The sequence below is a fragment of the Babylonia areolata genome, chromosome 18, assembly GCF_041734735.1.
Source record: "Babylonia areolata isolate BAREFJ2019XMU chromosome 18, ASM4173473v1, whole genome shotgun sequence".
NCBI classification, from domain to species: domain Eukaryota; kingdom Metazoa; phylum Mollusca; class Gastropoda; order Neogastropoda; family Buccinidae; genus Babylonia; species Babylonia areolata.
The window spans coordinates 4,070,717-4,093,216 of NC_134893.1; the positions used below are offsets into that span (position 1 = coordinate 4,070,717).

At 42.1% G+C, this 22,500-nt stretch overlaps 1 protein-coding gene across 1 annotated transcript in view; it reads left to right on the plus strand.

Annotated features, from left to right (window-relative positions):
* The window catches only part of LOC143293140 (uncharacterized), a 417,849-nt gene that overhangs the window by 358,157 nt on the left and 37,192 nt on the right, over positions 1-22,500 (plus strand). Inside the window, exons 5-7 of the mRNA XM_076604055.1 lie at positions 5,613-5,828; positions 15,977-16,300; positions 17,957-18,313. Coding sequence (XP_076460170.1) covers positions 5,613-5,828; positions 15,977-16,300; positions 17,957-18,313 — 897 coding nt within the window. The remainder of the gene's footprint in view (positions 1-5,612; positions 5,829-15,976; positions 16,301-17,956; positions 18,314-22,500) is intronic.

Sequence of the window (22,500 nt, forward strand, 5' to 3'; positions counted from 1 at the left end):
GCCTTCTCGTTATTTTTATCATGTTATTCTCTTTTTTTTTCCTTTTTCTTTCCTTTTTCTTTGCTTGCACTGGTTTTCCTCTCGCCTTTTTTTCTTTCTTTCTTTTGATATTGTATTTGTCCCCCCATACCCCACACCACCCTACCCTACCCTAGGAGGAAGGGGGCAGAATGCATTCGGATGAGACGATAAACCGAGGTCACGTGTGCAGCATGCGCTTAACGCACGTAAAAGAAACCACGGCAACAAAAGGGTTGTTCCTGGCAAAATTCTGTAGGAAAATATATTTCGATAGGATAAACAAATAAAACTGCACGCAGGAAAAAAATACACCAAAAAAAAAGGGTGGCGTTGTAATGCAACGACGCGCTCTCCCTGGGGAGAGCAGCCCGAATTTCACACACAGAAATCTGTTGTGATACAAATACAAATATCTGCCAATACAGTGTCCCTGGGGGTCTAGACTGGAATCTCAGTCTCGTCCTTTCTGCCAAGTTTGTCTGAAAAATGAAACTGAACTTTGTAGTCATTCTGGTGAGACGTGTGCAGCACAGACATGGCGCACTGGAAACAAGAAGTGTTGTCACTTGGCAAAATCATGCCGAAGAAATCCAATCTGGCAGGTATATAAATATAATAATAATATAGTCATATGCATGCACTCAAGGCCTGACTAGCGCGTAGGGTTTTGCTGCAAGTCAGGCATCCACTCTGTTAGGTACGCAAATACAGTAAATTGATTATATATTTGAACTAGAGGCTCAGGTCAGGTCAGGTCTCTACCTGCCACAGGTACCATGTAACCCTGTGCTACCTGTCACATGTGGGCAGATGGAGCTCGACAGCCTGGGAAGGCAGTCCATCTAAGAAAAGGAAAAGTCTGAAGTAAAACCCATGAAGTGCTAAGGAATGCAGGACAGTCTCGACATGCATTGACCCTGGGTCCATGGCCATGTCCCGACTTTCAGTAGCCGCGCCCCCGTGCCTCCGAGGAAGGTTTTTGAGCCAGAGGCTAGGACAAGGACAGTCTGATATAAAACCTACGACCTGCAGCCATGAGCGTGCCTGCATCAGACGTGGACAACGCCCTTCCTAGATCTTCGTCAGCGAAGCCAGGCCATGATGATGATGAACTAGAGGCCTAACGTTCGATTATGCTGTTGTTCGATTATCCGCCTACCAGATGTGGTGTGGCGCAGCCTGTATGAATTTATCCGAACGCAGTGACGCCTCCTTTCGTAACACAACTGAACCTCTCATACACAGAATACAGCATGGCATTTTATTGAACTTCATTTGATGCATGACATGTAATTTTTTTTTTGTCAACATATTTAGCATTTGACTGATTGATGTAGGAGTAGTAGTAGTAGTAGTAGCAGCAGCAGCATTATCATTTATTATTATTATTATTATTATTATTATTATTAAGCATTTTGAGTTGTTTACAAGTGGTGACTTCTTTTTGACATTTAGTCTTTTTTTTTCTTGTCTTTTTTTTAAAGCAACTACGCAGTCTGTCTATTATTTGGAAAGCAGCAAGGAGTGTTTCCTGGTTGCTAATGGATATATTTGTATCTTGTTGTTGTTATAGTTCTCCTTTTGTTGTTGTTGTTGTTGTTTTATTAATTCATTTCTTTTACTGTATTTGCTTTTTTCTTTATTTATTTTCCTCCTTTTCAAGTGGTTCTGTCTCTCTCTCTCTCTCTTTTTTTTTTTTTTTTTTTTGTTGTTGTTGTTGTTTTTCATTTGCAAGGCAGATGTCTGCTAGTACTAAATAAGACGCGCTAGTCAGGGCTAGAGTGCATGCACATACATTTGAGTACCTATCACAGTTGATTTTTTCTACATAATTATGCCAGAGGACATCACCTTTGTTGCCATGGGTTCTTATTTCAGTGCGCCAAGTGCGTGCTGTCTGTTCTGTGTGCGGCATTATATTGACTAAAAGCCCATGCCCAGCCTTGAATGAATGCTGTTTGTGTTTGACATTTCTCCCGTGGTTGTTAGTGTGTGTACTTGGTCGAATGAAAGGTATGTTCATGGATTTGGAGCTCCCTCTTTGGGAAGAAAGTCTTTGAGTTTTTGTTGATTTTTTCTGTGCTTTTTGCGTACCAGTATGCTAGCTTATGGGTAGCAGAAAGTAGCATTGGTTTGAACTATGCACCTTCGGTTTACAAACTGTGACAGTGCTTCGTCCTTGCGTATCATTCTGATTTCATGTGTTAGACGGTTTTTTTTTTTTGTTGTTGTTTTTTGTTTCGTTTTGTGTGTTTTTGTTTTATTATTATTATTATTATTATTATTATTATTATTATTGTCACTGTTGCGAAACAAATTTGAATAACTTATTGCCTTGATTAGTAACTTTTAGCAATTACTACTTTGATTTTAGAATGCTTAAGGCCCTCCTTCCCCAACTCTTTATTGTTCTTTTATTTTTCATATAATATCAAATTCACTCTTTTGAGTTGATAGTGTACGGTTGTTTTCATACAAGCTCACTCTCAGTTTGTAACAGAATACTTTTTTTTCAGCAAACCACCTCATGAGGCGCCTACAAATTATAACTTTGACTCACAATAATTCTCACAACCAACCGGTTTTATGCGAGATATTTGCTGTTAGTAATACAGAATCTGACTTCATACTGTCACTATTAACTTGTATTTGATTTACGATATTTGCTAACAACCTGCTATCTTGTTGATAATAACAATGACGATGGTTATAATGATGACCATCTTAATGACTACCAAGTTAAACCGATCTCTCAGTCAAAGAAGGCTACTCACTTGCGTAGCTTTCGTCGGCGATCCGCCCGGCTTCTTCAGCGCAGCTGCTGGGTAGATGACCATCTTAATAATAACAACAGCAACAACAATAATACTGATAATGATAATAACAGCAACAATACAACATCAATGATAAATATCAACAACAATGATAATAATGATAATGATAATAATAATAATAATGATAATAGGGATGGTGATGGTGATAAAATTGTTTTTTTCCATTACGCATTCCTACCACAAGAATTTTGTTTTGTACGATTCATACAACAAAACAACAAATGTTACTGCTAAGAGATAAGAAAGGTGCATGAATGCTACGAGGCTACTGTACGGTGGATGGATGCTAAAAAGCTTCTAGCAGTCTACCGGAATGTAGATGGATGTTTACAGGCGACATGTAGGCTACTGTAAGGTGGTTGAATGCATAGACTACTAATAGACTACTGTAAGGTGGTTGAATGCATAGACTATTAATAGACTACTGTAAGGTGGTTGAATGCATAGACTACTAATAGACTACTGTAAGGTGGTTGAATGCATAGACTAATCATAGGCTTACTGTAAGGTGGTTGAATGCACAGACTACTATTAGACTACTGTAAGATGGTTGAATGCACAGACAATTAATAGACTACTGCAAGGTGGTTGAATGCATAGACTACTAATAGGCCACTGTAAGATGGTTGAATGCATAGACTATTAATAGACTACTGTAAGATGGTTGAATGTACAGACTATTAATAGACTACTGTAAGATGGTTGAATGTACAGACTATTAATAGACTACTGTAAGGTGGTTGAATGCATAGACTACTAATAGACTACTGAAAGGTGGTTGAATGCATAGACTACTAATAAGCTACTGTAAGGTGGTTGAATGCATAGACTACTAATAGACTACTGTAAGGTGGTTGGATGCTAACAGACTATTGTACGATGAACGAATGCTAATATGCCACTAACAGACTACTGTAATGTGGATGGATGCTAATAGACTACTAATAGGCTACTTTCAGGTAAATGAATGCTTAAAAAGAACTGTGTTATGGATGAATACTAACAGGCTACTACTGATAGGCTACTGAGTGGTGTGGTGGGGGTTGGGGGGTAAATGATAACAGGCTACTAATAGGCTAGTGTAGGGTGTGTGTGAATGAAAATAGGCTACTGATAGACTACTGTAAGGTGGATGAATGCTAACAGACTACTATCAGACTATCGAACAGACTGCTTTCAGGCTACTATTAGGCTATCGAACAGACTACTATTAGGCTACTGTGAGGTGGATGAATGCTAATAGACTACTATTTGGCTATCGAACAGACTACTATTAGGCTACTGTGAGGTGGATGAATGCTAACAGACTACTATTTGGCTATCGAACAGACTACTATTAGGCTACTGTGAGGTGGATGAATGCTAATAGACTACTATTTGGCTATCGAACAGACTACTATTAGGCTACTGTGAGGTGGATGAATGCTAACAGACTACTATTAGGCTATCGAACAGACTACTATTAGGCTACTGTGAGGTGGATGAATGCTAACAGACTACTATTTGGCTATCGAACAGACTACTACTGGGCTGCTGTGAGATAGATGAATGCTAACAGACTACTATTAGGCTATCGAACAGACTACTATTGGGCTACTGTGAGGTGGTTGAATGCTAACAGACTACTATTAGCTATCGAACAGACTACTATTGGGCTACTGTGAGGTGGTTGAATGCTAACAGACTACTATTAGCTATGGAACAGACTACTATTGGGCTACTGTGAGGTGGATGAATGCTAACAGACTACTATTTGGCTATCGAACAGACTACTACTAGGCTACTGTGAGGTGGATGAATGCTAACAGACTACTATTAGGCTATCGAACAGACTACTACTAGGCTACTGTGAGGTGGATGAATGCTAACAGACTACTATTTGGCTATCGAACAGACTACTACTAGGCTACTGTGAGGTGGATGAATGCTAACAGACTACTATTAGCTATGGAACAGACTACTATTGGGCTACTGTGAGGTGGTTGAATGCTAACAGACTACTATTAGGCTATCAAACAGACTACTATTGGGCTACTGTGAGGTGGTTGAATGCTAACAGACTACTATTAGCTATCGAACAGACTACTATTGGGCTACTGTGAGGTGGTTGAATGCTAACAGACTACTATTAGGCTATGGAACAGACTACTATTGGGCTACTGTGAGGTGGTTGAATGCTAACAGACTACTATTAGCTATCGAACAGACTACTATTGGGCTACTGTGAGGTGGTTGAATGCTAACAGACTACTATTAGCTATGGAACAGACTACTATTGGGCTACTGTGAGGTGGATGAATGCTAACAGACTACTATTAGGCTATCGAACAGACTACTATTAGGCTACTGTGAGGTGGATGAATGCTAACAGACTACTATTAGGCTATCGAACAGACTACTATTGGGCTACTGTGAGGTGGATGAATGCTAACAGACTACTATTAGGCTACTGTGAGGTGGATGAATGCTAACAGACTACTATTAGGCTATCGAACAGACTACTATTGGGCTACTGTGAGGTGGATGAATGCTAACAGACTACTATTAGGCTACTGTGATGTGGATGAATGCTAACAGACTACTATTAGGCTACTGTGATGTGGATGAATGCTAACAGACTACTGTCACACCTTTTCTTTTCTTTTTTTTAATTTATTTATTTTTATTATACTTTTATTTTTCAACTTGGGACTTTTTTAATGGACCAACTTGTACCCTTCATCCGTGATTCATTCCCTGCCTTCCTGCCCCCTGCAGCCTTCTGCAAACTGGACGAGGACTGTCGCAAAGGTCGCACGTGCCGCCGAGGCCTGTGCACGTGCATGGTGGAGGGAGAGTGCAAAGGTCACAAGCCAGTGTGCGGTTCGGACGGGGTGGAATACCCGAGCCACTGCGAGCTGCACCGGACGGCCTGTGTCACCCGGCTCCGCATCCGGGTGGACCGCCTCAACAGCTGCTTTGTCACGTCCACCCGTAAGTGTCCTCTTTGATGTCTCTTTTTTTCTTTTTTTTTAATGTTCCTCCACCCGAGTGTCCGTCCGTCTGTCTGTCTATCTGACTGTCTGTCTCTGTCTACCTGATGTCTGTCTGACTGTCTGTCTGTCTGTCTGCCTGTCTGTCTGTCTGACTGTCTGTCTGTCTGTCTGTCTCTCCTTCTGTCTCTCTCTCCTCTCTGTGTCTCTCTCTATATTTTTATCTTTGTCTCTACCTCTCTCCCCTCATTCTCACTCTCTCGCTCAGTGTCCCTTTATCTATCTATCTATCTATCTATCTATCTATCTGCCCCTTCCTATTTCTGCGGCTGCCTTCACCTCTACACTCCATCTCGCTCACTACGATCGGCTTCGGATCCACTCTGTTTACGCATACCCAGATTCAAACACTCGACTGTTGGCCGCCGTTCTTTCTCTGTTTCTAGACCTTGCGATTGGAATGAACTTCCTTTTTCGCTTCGTCAAGTCTCCACACTCAGCTCTTTCAAGCCTGGCCTTAAAACCCACTTCTTCCCAAAATAGCCTGCCCTTCCTTGTCTTTAGTTTCTACAGTATTAGAGTTATGCATGCGTGTGAATGACTGGTGCGAAAGCGCTTTGATTTGTCTCTGCACAAGATCCAGCGCTATATAAATACCATTATTATTATTATTATCTATCTATCTACTAGGAAAGCTCGATTAAGTATCTGAATGCAACCATGTGGTCATACCTACACTTACAATGACTCTGCCTCGGGCTGCTCTCCCCAGGGAGAGCGCGTCGCTACACTACAGCGCCACCCTCTTTTTTTCTTTTCTTTTTTTGTATTTTTTCCTGCGTGCAGTTTTATTTGTTTTTCCTATTGAAGTATATTTTTCTACAGAAGTTTGCCAGGAACAACCCTTTTGTTGTCGTGGGTTCTTTTACGTCTCATCCGAATGACTAGCGTCCAGGGGGATAAAATATCGGCGGCTAAGCCGTGATTGGAACCAGCGCGATCAGATTCTCTCGCTTCCTAGGCGGACGCGTTACCTCTAGGCCATCACTCCACTTAATAGAGGAGGAAGGTCGCGGAATGGTTAGGATGCTCGTCTGAGACTGAAAACTGAAACTTCTTTACTAACATCATAGAATAGAATAGAATAGAATATGTCATTATTACCAAGTGTACCGGGGTCACAAAGAATATTGGGGGTGGGGGTGGGGGGGGGGGGTAGTACATAACAAGATACGAACATAAATCGAAAATCTTACACAAACACAGATACAGTAGAAATAAGATACATACAAGTGTATATCAATATAAAAACTTGTGCATACTCATGCATGCACGCACTGCACACACACACACACACACACACACACACACACACACACACACACACACACACACACACACACACACACACACACACACACACACACACACACACGTTTGAACAGAAGCTGCATATTACATGTGGAATTATGAGGGGCACAGCGATTCCCTGACACCAAGGTGATCGTGGGAAGTAGGACTGATACTCCCCGACGAAAATGTTCAGTGTGTTTTGTTTCATCATAAGTAAATGTTGGAGTCTTCTCAGTCACTGACCTCACTCAGAACACCTTGGCTGGAGTTTCGACGGTCAATGGACGATCACAACGGTCATGATCTTCGAGCGTTGATATCCAACCTGAAATTATTTCAACCTGTTTAACTCACTCAGTACAGCCAGTCCTCTCTTCTCCTCTACACAGACCCCTCGGATGTCCAGTAGGTGTCTGAATGACCCAACCTTTAGCTTCCGTCGTCAGAATTGTGGTATTTTTTGTCAATATGCACGTCTTCAGTATAAGAGCCTTCCGCTTGCAATATTTTGATGATGGTAATTGGGGTGAAACGCTGTCAACGTCGTCTCTTTCGCCGTTCGTATGGAAAGAGTTAAAACTGTTGTTTTGCGTGGAGATTGCTCGCCAAAGCAATGAAACAAACTAAAAAAAAACTTTAATTTTATTTTCTCTGGCAGAAATTATAATGGATCATAGCACGAAAATCACGTTATGAAAGGGAGATGTTTCATGCAAAAGAGCCATTACAGTTAACCCTTTTTTTTTCCTTTCCTGGGCAGAACAAGTTTTCGGGAATGGAATGATATCTGACATCGTAGCTTTCATATCATTGCTTTATTTTGTGATGTAATTATTATTCTGTTATTCCTTAGCTTTCCTCTGTTGAGCCATAGATTTTGTCCCCTATCTATCTATCTATCTATCTATCTATCTATCTTTGCTTGCATGTCATTTTTTTTCTATTTCCCAACGATCTCTCTGCCCCTCTTTCTCATTCCAGTGTGTGTGTGTGTGTGTGTGTGTGTGTGTGTGTGTGTGTGTGTGTGTGTGTGTGTGTGTGTGTGTGTGTCTATCTGTCTGTCTCTCTGCCTGTCTCTCTTTGTCTCTCTGTCTGTCTATCTTTCTCTGTGTGTCTTCCTCGTGTATGTTGATGTGCAATTCAATTCAATTCAAAAACACTTTATTAATCCACATGGGAATTTACGTGTCCAATCACAGGCTCGTTGTGGACACCAACATAAAAATGAACATGCGTTACCATAAAATACACTAAAACAAGTCAAATAAGAACTCACAGTAGCTGACGATAGACTACACAAACAACCCCCCCCCCCCCCCCCCCCCCCCACACACACACACACACACATGCGCACACATTAAGACAATAAAGTATTGCACAACAATGTATACCAATAGATGCGTCCGTCTCTCTGCCACCAACACTCACCTCTTTTCTGTATGCCTCCAGCTATACGTTTGTTCGTGTGTCTATATTCCCAGTCTCACTCTGTCTGTGTGTTGTGAAAGAGAGGATGATAAGAGAGACACACAGACAGACAGACAGGCGGATGAACAGACAGGGAGACAGACAGAAAGGCAGACAGGCGAGCAGTCAGAGTTATTTGCAGGAGAACTCGTATTGTCAGTAGATAACATAATGCTCATTGTCACGGAAGCATTTTCAAATTCACCTGTCATTTTCTTTGTTCAAACCGATATCAACATCTGACTCTGTCTCTGTCTCTGTGTTTCTGTGACACTGTCTCTGTCTCTGTCCCTGTCTCTGTCCCTGTCCCTGTCTCTGTCTCTGTCCCTGTCTCTGTCTCTGTCTCTGTCCCTGTCTCTGTCTCTGTCCCTGTCTCTGTCCCTGTCCCTGTCTCTGTCTCTGTCCCTGTCCCTGTCTCTGTCTCTGTCCCTGTCTCTGTCTCTGTCCCTGTCTCTGTCTCTGTCCCTGTCTCTGTCCTTGTCTCTGTCCCTGTCTCTGTCTCTGTCCCTGTCCCTGTCTGTCCCTGTCTGTGTCCCTGTCTCTGTCTCTGTCTCTGTCCCTGTCTCTGTCCCTGTCCCTGTCTCTGTCCCTGTCTCTGTCCCTGTCTCTGTCTCTGTCTCTGTCCCTGTCTCTGTCTCTGTCCCTGTCTCTGTCCCTGTCCCTGTCTCTGTCCCTGTCTCTGTCTCTGTCCCTGTCTCTGTCTCTGTCCCTGTCTCTGTCTCTGTCCCTGTCTCTGTCTCTGTCACTGTCTCTGTCTCTGTCCCTGTCTCTGTCTCTGTCCCTGTCTCTGTCTCTGTCCCTGTCTCTGTCTCTGTCCTGTCTCTGTCCCTGTCGCTGTCCCTGTCTGCTGTCCCTGTCCCTGTCCCTGTCTCGTCTGTCCCTTCTCTGTCTCTGTCTCTGTCTCCTGTCCCTGTCTGTCTCGTCCTGTCCCTGTCCCTGTCTCTGTCCCTGTCTCTGTCTCTGTCCTCTGTCCCTGTCCCTGTCTGTCCCTGTCCCTGTCCCTGTCTGTCCCTGTCTCTGTCTCTGTCCTCTGTCCTCTGTCTGCTGTCCTGTCCTGTCTCTGTCCCTGTCCCTGTCCCTGTCCTTCCCTGTCTCTGTCCCTGTCTCTGTCTCTGTCTTCCCTGTCCTGTCTCTGTCCCTGTCCCTGTCTCTGTCTCTGTCCCTGTCTCTGTCTCTGTCCCTGTCTCTGTCCCTGTCTCTGTCTCTATCCCTGTCTCTGTCCCTGTCCCTGTCTCTGTCTCTGTCCCTGTCTCTGTCCTTGTCTCTGTCCCTGTCTCTGTCTCTCTCTCTGTCCCTGTCTCTGTCCCTGTCTCTGTCTCTGTCCCTGTCTCTGTCTCTGTCCCTGTCTCTGTCCCTGTCTCTGTCTCTGTCCCTGTCTCTGTCCCTGTCTCTCTCTCTGTCTCTGTCTCTGTCCCTGTCTCTGTCCCTGTCCCTGTCCCTGTCTCTGTCTCTGTCCCTGTCTCTGTCTCTGTCCCTGTCTCTGTCCCTGTCTCTCTCTGTCTCTGTCTCTGTCCCTGTCCCTGCTCTGTCTCTGTCTCTCTCTATCTTTCTCTGTCTCTGTCTCTCTGTGATCTCTGGGCGTGGAGGCCTCGACATCAGCCTGACACCTATTCTCAGGTTGTGCATGATGAACACGCACCCTGCCCTCCACCCTCTTCTGTGTTTCATTTCCCAACCCTTATTTCAAAGACCCATAATAGTGAAGACATTTCCCCTCCAGAGTACTATAATTCCTCAAACCATCATAAAGATCGTAGAATCTACCCTCAAAACTCTCACTCAAGGTCTCATGACATTTCAAATGAATCGTCCAACCTCTATCCTCTTCGGACAATGGAGAACCAGACGCCATTCAAACAATCCCCCTTTAACTCACTCAGTACGGCCAGTCCTCTCTTCTCTACACAGACCCCGCGGATGTCCAGTGGGTGTCTGAATGACCCAACCTTTAGCTTCCGTCGTCAGAATTGTGGTATTCTTTGTCAACATTCACGTCTTCAGTATAAGAGCCTTCCGCTTGCAATATTTTGATGATGGTAATTGGGGTGAAACGCTGTTAACGTCGTCTCTTTCGCCGTTCGTATGGAGAGAGTTAACACCCTCCTGTTAGAGATTACATTCATCCCTATGCCCTGGACCTCCTCCACATGGCTTCCCAGCTTATGGCTCAACAGCATCCCGGTCCCCGTACCACTTCAGTGTAATGTGACTTGTGGACATTACTCCCCTCCCCGTTCCCCAGGTATTATAGCCAGTGAATGATTTGAACGATGAAGCGTGTTGCTGGATGAATGTTGCGATTCCGGACTCTTTCGGCTGCAGGGTATTTGGTACACTGCATACTATTTCCAGTATTCATTTGTATGATAATATTATTAACGTCTGAACTAGACTGCTATTTGTAGTCAAAGTTGTTGGTTTATGTACAAGAGTAAGTGGTAACTTGCTCTTTGTTTTCCTTAGTCCTTTTCCTATGTTGTTCACTTGTTCTATTTCTTTTGAACAAAATTGTTTGTTCTCCCTTTCCCACATTTTTCAGCGATTTGAGTTAATCCGCATTTGTGCAGTTTGATAGTCAACCTTACTGTAAACAGCTGTAATTTTACCTAGACCTGTAACAATGTCAGATATGAAAACTCCTTGGTTAATCAAGAATGGTTTTCGAATAGGTCACCTGAATATAAACCACGCTATAAACAAAATAACTGAAATATCTTCAGTTCTGTGTAATTCAGATAAAAACTTTCACGTGTTTGGTTTTTCAGAAACACATTTATCTACTCATACTTCAGACAAAGATATTTCAATAGCTGGTTATAACTTGATTCGTAGAGATTCCAGCCGTTTCCGGGAGACTGGATTACTGATATACATCCACCGTTCCGTAAGGTTTAAGAGAATTGAAAGTCTAGAACAACACAGCATAGAAACAATTTGGGTTGAAGTAAAACTGAAAGATTCCAAACCAGCTCTTTTATGTTTTCTGTACAGAGATCCCGCCGAAAATGTGGACTGGTATAATCGTTATATTTCTATGAAGGAAAACGTCAATGAAGATTCAAAAGATAACATACAACTCGGTGATTTCAATATTGATCTATCAAAATCAAATACTCAATGGATACAAAAATATGAATCTTTTAACTTGAAGCAGCTAATAAAGACACCAACACGTGTAACTAATTCGTCAAGGACAATAACAGACCACGTGAATGTAACAAACCAAAACACAATCATCGAGACGAGTGTTCCAATATGTGGCTGTAGTGATCACTTCCCTATTTGCATCACATGGTCCAAAAAAGGAGCGAGAATTCCAAAACTTAACCACAAAATTATCACTTACAGAAACTTCTCGAAATTCGATAGTGACTATTTTCTTCTAGATCTTTTGAACTCACCTCTGAATAATGTGTACGAATTCACCGATCCAGATCAAGCTGTGGAATTCTGGTATACTATTTTCTGTAATATCTACAAGAAACATGCTCCACTTCAAACTAAAAGAGTCAAATATCGTATATAACCCCCATGGCTTACCAAAGAAATTCAAGTAAACATATATCTTAGAGACTATCTGTTGGTAAAAGGATCTCGTGATGACTACAAAAAAACAAAGGAATTATGTAACATCTCTCCTGTGAGTAGAGAAAAAGAAATACTTTAGAGAATTAATTGATCAAAAGAAAGATAGCAAATCTATTTGGACAGCTATTAATCAGCTTACAAATAAAAATACGAATACTTCTTCATATCCCATGAATGATATATCTGCTGATACATTGAATTATCATTTCTCTACCGTCGCACATCAGATAATAAGTAATGATAAATCGAAAGACAATGATTTAGAGATTCTAAAATCATTTTGTAATGAAAAGAATATTGACTCTGAAATGGTAATTACACCTGTTAGTGTCCACGAAGTATTAATTGCTTTAAAACGATTGAAGCAGACACAACGCGTGGTATCGATGGATTAGATGGTAAAATTCTTAAATTAGCTGCTCCTATTATAGCTGAAACCCTCACATACATCTACAATCTTTGCATAACCAAAAAAACTTTTCCGGTTAGTTTTAAGCAAGCAAAAATAATACCCTTGTACAAATCAGGAAACCCTGATGAACCTTCTAATTACCGCCCTTATTTCTATTCTGTCAGTGCTTTCAAAACCATTAGAGCAACATATCTATAAATGTCTTCTATCTTATCTAAACAAATAGAGTCTCTTACATCCTAATCAATCCGGATTCAGAGCCAAACATTCTTGTCATACGGCATTGGTGAAACTTACTGAGAGATGGCTTTCTAACATGAACAGGAAAAAATTCACTGGAGTTCTCTGTGTCGATTTTGCTAAAGCATTCGACGTTATTGATCATGAGCTTCTCGTTAAGAAACTTGCAGTATATAACCTATCTTCCGATGCTCTGAAGCTTGTTTCATCATTTCTGTTTAATAGACAAGGCGTATACTTAAATAACAATATGTCTACTTTTTTACCAACCGAATTCGGGGTACCACAAGGATCTGTACTTGGTCCTCTATTTTTCTCATTGTACATCAACGACTTACCTTTATTCACAAAATCACCATGCGAACTGTTTGCCGATGACACTACCATCGATACTTGTCACACAGATCCACTTGTAGTATGCAGCAATTTGCAGGAAAATATGAACACTATTATTCACTAGTCACAGTTGAATCATTTGTCCCTTCATCCGAAAAAAAACAACTAAATTAATGATGGTTTATACCAGACAAAAACGTCAAAATTTAACCACCAATTTACCTCCCGTCTATATCAACAATGAAAAATTGAAGAAGTGTCAAATCATAAGCTACTGGGAGTAACCATTGACAATAACTTATCCTGGTCAGCACACATTCAAACCCTTACAAGAAATATAGCTTCTAGTACTTACCAACTTAACAAGATTAAGAACGTTTTAAATACACATGTTCGAAAGATCTTCTTTTATTCTTACATTCAATCATCCATTGATTATGCTTCTACTCTTTGGGATTTGGCTAGTTACAATATGATTAAATCTTTAGTTAATGTCTATAAACATGCCATCAAGCTTGTCTTAAACAAGTCTACTTCACTAACAGATGCTGACTACAAATCTCTCAACATTCTCCAGCTTAAGTCCAAACTGCTATTCAATAAAGGAATTTTTATGCATAAAATTTTTCATGGAAATGCTCCAATATCTATTAGAAATATGTTCACTTTCAACGAGTTTAGGCATTCTCACAAAATCGATCTTCCCTTACCAGCAATTACATTATATAAATCAAGTCTCTTGTACTCAGCAAGTTGGTTATGGAACAGACTTCCTCCATATTTAAAACATGAAGCAAACTTTAAAAGATTCAAAACACTATACCACGAATTTCTGATAAATAACTCAAATCTTACAACATTTTTTCCTGACATGTACTGATTCAACCCGTGTCAAATACCAAGTTTTCCTATTCTCCATGTGCTTCTCTGTATTATTTTCAACATAAATCTTTTTTTTTTTAATGATATATATATATATATATATATATATATATATATATATTTATTTTTTTTTTTTTTTTTTTTTTTTTTTTTTTTTTTTTGGTTGGTTGTTTGTTTTATTTTTTTTTTTAAAGCGTATATGCACCGTATATGTAAAATGAACAAATATAGGAACAATCCCGCCTCTCTCTCTCTCTCTCTCTCTCTCTCTCTCTCTCTCTCTCTCTCTCTCGTCGCTCTCCCTGCCTGTCTACTTGTATGTCTGTCTGTATATCTTTGTCTCTTTCCATCTTCTCGTATTTCCGTGATATTTCTCTTGCTTTTTCACTTTTCCGTCTTTTTTTCTTTTTTCGTTTTGCTGTTGTTTATGTATTTGTTTTCGAGGGAGAGATGAAAAAAAGCATGTATGCTTAATCTATTACCCTCAGAAAATAAAAATTATTCATTCATTCATTCATTCTCTCTCTCTCTCTCTCTCTCTCTCTCTCTCTCTCTCTGTGCGTGCGTGCGTGCGTGTGTGTGTGTGTGTATGTGTATGTGTTAGGTAATATCAATCCATGCATTTATGCATTTGTATGTGTTTTTCGTTTTGTAAAGTTAAGCTTTCTGTATTGCGCACTTATTATATCTTCCCTTTCTCTGAGAGCAGGATGAAAACAAGCTGAATGTACTTATTTCTCTCTCCCCCCCCCACCCCCAAGTCCCTCCCTCTCCCCTCCTCCCAATAAAAATGAAATATTCATCATTCTCTCTCTCTTTGTTTGTTTGTTTTTTTCTTCCTGCATGCATCTTTGTGTCGATCTCTCTGTTTTGTTCTTCCTCTCTCTCTGTTGCTGTCTGTGTGTATCCTCCTCTGTACCTCTCTCCAACCCCCCCCCCCCCTCTCTCTCTTTCTCTCCCTCCCTCCCTCCCTGCCTCACCTCTCTCTCTCTCTCTCTCCCTCCCTCCCTCCCTGCCTCCCTCTCTCTCTCTCTCTTTCTCTCCCTCCCTCCCTCCCTGCCTCACCTCTCTCTCTCTCTCTCTCCCTCCCTCCCTCCCTTCCTCCCTCTCTCTCTCTCTCTCTCTCTCTCTCTCCCTCCCTCCTTTCCTTCCTCACCTCTCTCTCTTTCTCTCTCTTTCTCTCCCTCCCTCCCTTCCTTCCTCACCTCTCTCTCTCTCTTTCTCTCCCTCCCTCCCTGCCTCACCTCTCTCTCTCTCTCTCTCTCTCTCTCTCTCTCTCTCTCTCTCTCTCTCCAAATCTCATTTGTCTTGGCTACACAAAAAAATATGTTAAAACTTGTTTGGAAAAGAGTGGATTGTATATGAAGTTAGAAATGTAAATAATCCTCAATGGCACGAAGCTATGCTGTTTCTTTTTTCCTTTCTTCCTTTCTTTTTTTCTTCTTTTTTTTTCTTTCTTTCTCTCTCATCTGTGTGTGTGTGTGTATCCAAACAGAAAACGAAGTTTGTTACTATGCGCATGCAGTGTGCATGTTTTTGTGTGTGTTTCTGTCTGAATGCATGCATGTGTGTGTGTGTGTGTGTGTGTGTGTGTGTGTGTGTGTGTGTGTGTGCCGTGCATGCGTGCAAGCACGCGCGCGCGTGTTTGCGCGTGTGTTTGCGTGTATGCATGAGTGTGCATGTTGTATGTTTGCACGGACTTGATCGCGAACCGCGTGGTGTTTTGTGAAAAGGTCGTTCCATTGACTAACGGAAGGGAGATGTTGAGGGGAATGGATGGCTGGTTAGTGAGTTGATTGCTTGTTTGATTGATGGATGGATGGATGGAGTCATTGATACGTTGGTTCATTGATTCATTGATTGATTGACAGAAGAGGAGGTGACAACAACAACCACACCACCAGAGGCACCGCACGCTGTAACCAAGACGTCCCCTGCTCCTGAAACCACTTCCCTCAAACCCGTGAACGCTGCAGTCTCCGAAGACTCCGAGGACGGTGATGACGGCGACAACGACGATAACGATGACGGCGACGACGATGCTGACGACGAGCAATACTACAACGAGGAGTATTATGACGATGACTACGAGGAGGAGCGAGAGGAAGAGGCAAAGGAGGAAGAGGAGGAGGAGGAGAAGCAGGAGGAGGAGGAGGAGGAGGAGGAGCGTGATACGGCTGAGGAGGAGGAGTCTGGTAAATGGTTTTCCTATGCGAGTGGCATATCCATCTCCTGCGAATGTTGAGTGCGTTGAATTGCATTAGTTTCTTTGTGTCATTCATAACATGTTTCTCTGTGTGTTAAGTTTGCAGGGTTCTCTCCCTACGGGGAGAGTGCTTCGCGCGCTACGATGTAGAGCCACCCATTCTGGTTTTGTTTTTGTTGTTGTTGTTGTTTGTTTGTTTGTTTGTTTTATGTCTGTATTTTGTTTTACTGTCAATATATATGCCGAGAACAACTGTATTTGTGTCGTGAGTTGTTGGTTTTTGTTGTTGTTGTTTTTTTTGTTGTTGTTTTTTTTGGGGGGGAGTTTACGAGCGCTAAGTGCATGTTGCACTCAGGTCTATTGTTTCAACCCCCCCCCCCCCACCACCACCACCCCACCCCCCGTCCCTAAAAAGAAAATAAGCACCTAGCCCACCATTCGAGGTCTAATGAGGGGATGAGTAAAAAGGATAATGAAAAAAAATTTAAAAACTTGGTCCTTGCAGGACGCAAACATAATGATAATAATATTATTATTTATATAGCGCTGAATCTTGTGCAGAGACAAATCTAAGCGCTTTCATACCAGTCATTACGTAGTACCTCACTGCTCCAAATGTAAGGGTATCTAAAAGAGATGGAGCTTGGTTATTAGCACTCAAGGGGACGCTAGTCGTGCGGACAAAGCCATATACGCTTCGGTATATTTGCTAGCCTGCGACTCCTGCATTCTCAAGAACAAGGGAAAAAACATCAGGAATCGCGGGGTGGTGGTTGTGGTATACATCAACAAATCTAAGCAGAGCTGCAGTTGTCCAACAATACGGTACCTTTCTTCACATTAGATATGACAAGACACAGTGTTGCTTACTGAAGCCAGAAGATAGCGTATCTTTTCTGTCGGATTGCGTGAACGTAAAAGAAAGATGTGAATGAACTCGCCCACAGCCTTCATCAAGATCTGGTGCCGTGACTGCTTTATTCGTAAAAACCGAAAGTTGATCAGGCGTTGTTAAGATTTTATTGGTGGGATTTTGTTGTTGTTGTTGTTGTTGTCATCGTCGTCGTTGATGTTAGGTGTTATTGTGGTGTTTTGTTTTTCTTCATTTGCTCCCGTGAATTCATGTTAGTGCTTTCGTCTTCTTTTTTTGTTTGTTTGTTTGTTTGTTTTTTGTTGTTGTTTTTGTTTTTGTTTTATTTTTGTTTTGTTTTTTGTTTTTATGTTTTTGTTTGTTTATTTGGGTTTTTTTTTGTTTTTTGTTTTTCTTTTTGGTGCGTGTGTGTGTGTGTGTGTGTGTGTGTGTGTGTGTGTGTGTGTGTGTACGTGCATGTATACTTGCGGACTGCTTATTTTGGTTGATTTGTTTTACCTCATAAAAAGAAAATACCACCCTCTCTCTCCCTCCCTCGTTCTTCTCTCTCTCTCTCTCTCTCTCTCTCTCTCTCTCTCTCTCTCTCTTTTGCTACTATTGCTACTGAAGCTGTTATTACTACCACTATCACCGCTACTACTACTTGTACTACTGCTAGCACTACTACTACTACTACTACTACTACTACTACTACTACTACTACTTCCAGTGTAGCGATTTTCTCATTTATTAACTTTAATCTTCAAACTTTACGATTAATGTTTCTCACAACAGAGCCCAGCGCGGCCGTCCACGGCCAACACAGCGACGCTCCGAAAGCTCCGCCATCTTCAGAAAATGCGCAAGAGGCGACAACCCAGGACGATAAATCAGGGCGGGAAGACAAGACCATCACCAAAGGAGACAATCAGGCGGGAAAAGTGTCCAAGGGAGACGACCACAGGGTGGCCCCAGCCCCGCAAAGCGTCAGGGGAGGACTACAGGGGAACAGTCGAGGAGATTATGACTATCAGTCGGACGGCAGTTTGGTGGAATGCTCCAGAGAGGAGCTGAGGAGATTTAAGCTTCAGCTTCTGGCCTTCTATTGCCGGCGCTTCCAGGAGCCCGACTGTAAACTGGAGGTCAAAGAAGGTAGGGGAGAAAATGGAGCGGTCGGGGGTCGGGGGGGGGGGGGGGGGATGTTGGAGGGGATGGTGGGTGGAAGTGGAGGGGTCTGTGCGTGTGTGTCCGTATGTGTGTGTGTGTGTGTGTGTGTGTGTGTGTGTGTGTGCGCGCGTCTGTGTCTGTGTGAGATCTACTGAATGTAGTGACAGTCGTGGATAGCTGAGTGTAAGTCATGGACTCCTCGCTGTCTTCGTCTTGTCCTCAAGTTGGATATAAGTATCACACGTTGAAATGAAACACATTACGATTACATGTTTATTGAACTGTAGGGGTTTACGTTCAAACACATTCGACAGCAAAATGAAGTTTCAAAAGATGCAATATATCAACGTTGAATAACAGCAGATGCTTCAGTCTCAACCGTGACCGGTTCTTTGTTCCAAAGTGTGAGCATACACTGACTGTCCCCAGCTGGTGATTCATGAGTAGTCTCTTCAGTTTATGTAGATAGTAACCCCAGCATGTGGAAAAACTTTGCTGGAAATTTCCACTTCTCTATCGTTCTCTTTGTTTATGGCGTTATTGTTTTTTGGTGGGTTCGTTTTCTGTCGTCAGTTTCTTATTTTCTGGCTTACTGGTCCACCAACTCATTTATAATATTCTATTTCTAGAAATCCTTGATTGTTTTGTTATATTCTGGCCTTGATAAATTGGCATACTGACATTCTTTTTTTCTTTCTTTCTTTCTTTCTTTTTTTTTTTTTTTTTTTTCGCCAAGGACATATGACTGCCCTTTAGCAATGCCTGTTATTGCACACAATGTTGTGTATTGCTCATAATTATGGTTATGCTCAGGCTGGTTTTCTTAAACCTCTGGCGAAAAAAAAGCGATGGAATGGACTGAAGGAAGGCGGCAGAATCTTTAAGAAGCTTATCTGCCAATGCAGTGCCCGTGAGGGTCTGGGTTCGATTCCCGCTCTCTCTTTCTCCCAAGTGTACCTGGAAAAATAAAACTGGGCGTCTTGTCATTCGGATGGGAAGATAAATCGATGTGCAGCGCGCACTTGGCGCACTGAAAAATAAACTACCAAGGCAACAAAAGGGTTGTCCCTGGTCAAAATTATGCAGAAGAATTCTATTCTGATAGAGATAGATACACAAATATGTATGCATGCACTCTAGGCCTAAACGCGTTGGGTTATGCTGTTGATCAGATGTGGTGTAGCGTATATGGATTTTTTCCGAACGCAGTGACACCTCCTTGAGAAGCTGAAACTGAAAACTGAAGCTATAGTTGTGGCTCAATTCTTATTGTCCATGTGGGTTTATTTAATGTTCATCAGGGTGGTTGTTAACAGTGCTTGCAATCCCAGCATGGTCCTGTGTGGTCGGCTTGACAATAAACAACAATGATAAACATGATGAACACGTTGACTGGCTAAACAACAACTGTGGATGGTATGATATGATAGTCGGTCGTGTTCCACTATGACCATCAGAACAGCAGAGGAGGCAACTGCTGTCATAACTATCTGGACCAGAATTTGATTATAGTGGAGAGTGTCTTGCCCAAGTTACGCCCCCACTCTCTCGGCCAAGAGGACAGTCGGTGCTGGGATGGTTCCCAAAGGCCAACTAGCGGTAAGAGCCAGTGCAATCTTGCCTCCTAGTTTGAGAGTCATAGTCCTTCACAAAAGACAAAGCTGTAAATGATTTCCCACTGCAGTGGAGAAACCATTGACCATACAGCTCTCACTTTGCTGTTGGCCCATCTGGGATGGAATTTGATCATAGTGGAGAGTGTCTGGTCCAAGTTACATCTCCACTCACTCGGCTGGTAATCAGCTGACAAAGAGTTAACGAAATTCACCCACAAATGTCTCAAAGTATGGCTGGTCAGTTTTCATCAGTTTTCGTTCGTGTCGAGAGCGTGTCAGACTGACTGCACAACACAGCCATCACCTAGTAAAGGAACCCAGAAGATTTAGCGTATATTCGTCCGAACGCAGTGACGCCTCTTTGAGAATTTGAAACAAATGAGGAGCTAAACAAGTGTACATGTAGCTCGTTCCATCCCCAACCCCCCCTCTCTGTGTGTGTGTGTGTGTGTGTGTGTGTGCGTGCGTGCGTGCGTGCGTGCGTGTGTGTGTGTGTGTGTGTGTGTGTGTGTGTGCGTGCGTGTGTGTGTGTGTGTGTGTGTGTGTGTGTGTGTGTGTGTGTGTGTTTGCGCGTGCGAACGCAGAAGAAGAAGTAGAAGAAAAAGAAGAAGAATACAGAATACTTTATCTCAACAAGAGCAATTCATATGTGGTGGAAAACAGAAGAGCAACACAAGAAAACCACAAGTCATTCAACATGTTTTTAGATAAACCATATTAAGATGTAAACCTAGGGCAAACTATCATTACAATCAATAACCACAGTAGACAACAACAACAGAAACCCTAAAAAAGTAATTTAGAGTAAATCATACATACACTATCACATCCATACATACATGCAGTAATAATCACACTTAAAGGATAGACATAACAGTATACTAAAAGTTGACATAGACATATAATAGCAGTGTGCAATTTATAGTACTTTGAGTTAGGACGTCATATTCCACGCACACACACTTTGGCATTAATTCCAGTCATACATTTGATTATCAGTTACTGTTATTTAATAGCTGGATTGACATTGGAATAAAGCTGCATTTGGTTTTGTTTGTTTTGAATTTTGGAACACAGAAACGTTTGCCCGAAGGTAGGAGTTGATAATTATTTGGCAGCGTATGGCCCTTGTCGCTTGAAATGCTTGTGGCTTTCTGTCGAACTCTGACATTGTACAAATCACACAAACTGTCCTGTCTCACACCCACAACCTTGCTGCACACATTCACAATTAATCTTGTTCAGCATATTCTTATTCTTCACAGCGAGACCTCCATACCGGCATATAAAAGAAAATGTTAAAACAGATTCGATAAAGCATCTTTAAAATCCTTCAAGTACTTTTGAATTAACTCTGATGTTTCTGAGTTTCTGTAGACAATAAATGCGAGACTTGCACTTTTTGTTGATAAAATTTGTATTAAAAGTAAAATTAAGTTTATGATCCAGAATAGTTCCAAGGTATTTGTATTCATTCACTCTTTCAACCTTTATATCATTGATAAACAGGTCAGGGATTGGGGAGGCTTTTTTCTTAAATCAATTATCATTTCTTTTGTTTTCTGGACAGATTGACAGACAGACGGACGAACGATGACAAAAACTCAACAATGAATCTGTCAGCCCTCCGCACCAGTCGGAACAACCAGATTCCACTTGAAATGATAACATTTATTCAAAATAATAATAATATTTGGTATTTTTTAACACGAAATTCAATAACAAAACAATACTGACACAACTACCCCTCTCACGCGATTACAAACACACAAAAATTATAGTCTGCTGTGCTCAGCCTCTGCCGCCGCAGTCCAGAATACACCAGCGGTCAGGAATGGATGGGAGAAGGGAGATAGTAAGTTGGGGGACAGCACTTAACTCAACACAGCGCCAAAGTCCTTCCAGCCGACGCTGTTGTCGTCGTCGCTGTTATCGTCGACGCGGTTGCGCTGCTGCCGCAGAACACTGCCAGTCCCGCACCATGCAGACCTCCCTCCAGCCCACAGCCACAACCAGCAGAGGAGTGGAACCGTCCAAACGGGCACAATGGAAGATAAAAACCTCAGACAGGTTATGTGAAAACCTGGAACTGGTGTTCCAGCCGTTGCAACGCCCGCCGACAAATGACGACAACCTGCTGCTTCACCACAGCAGAAGACATGGGAAGATAACTCCCAAAACCCCTGGTCGAAATGACTCTCACAGCAGTTGACAGTGGAGTGCCAGAAAGATACAGGAACAAATCAAAAACAAATCAAAAACCAAAACACACTCACTGATGCGAGTTGGTTCGCACGTGGGATTCGGGCCTAACGCGTTGCCAGCCTATCTGGCGGCTTTCAGACATGTGTCAGCTAAGGGGAGTCTCACATTCTGGATATGTCGATGCGTGACAAAGATCTCTGAAGGTTTTGTTTTTGTTTGGTTTGTTTTTTTGCACCAGGAGGATTTTTTTTTTTCAACTTGCTCAAAATAAGTAGCATCAGAATTTGACAGACCTTCTAGGACTGAGTCACCAGAATACTTAATTAGAGGAGTTGTGTCTGAGCCAATGCA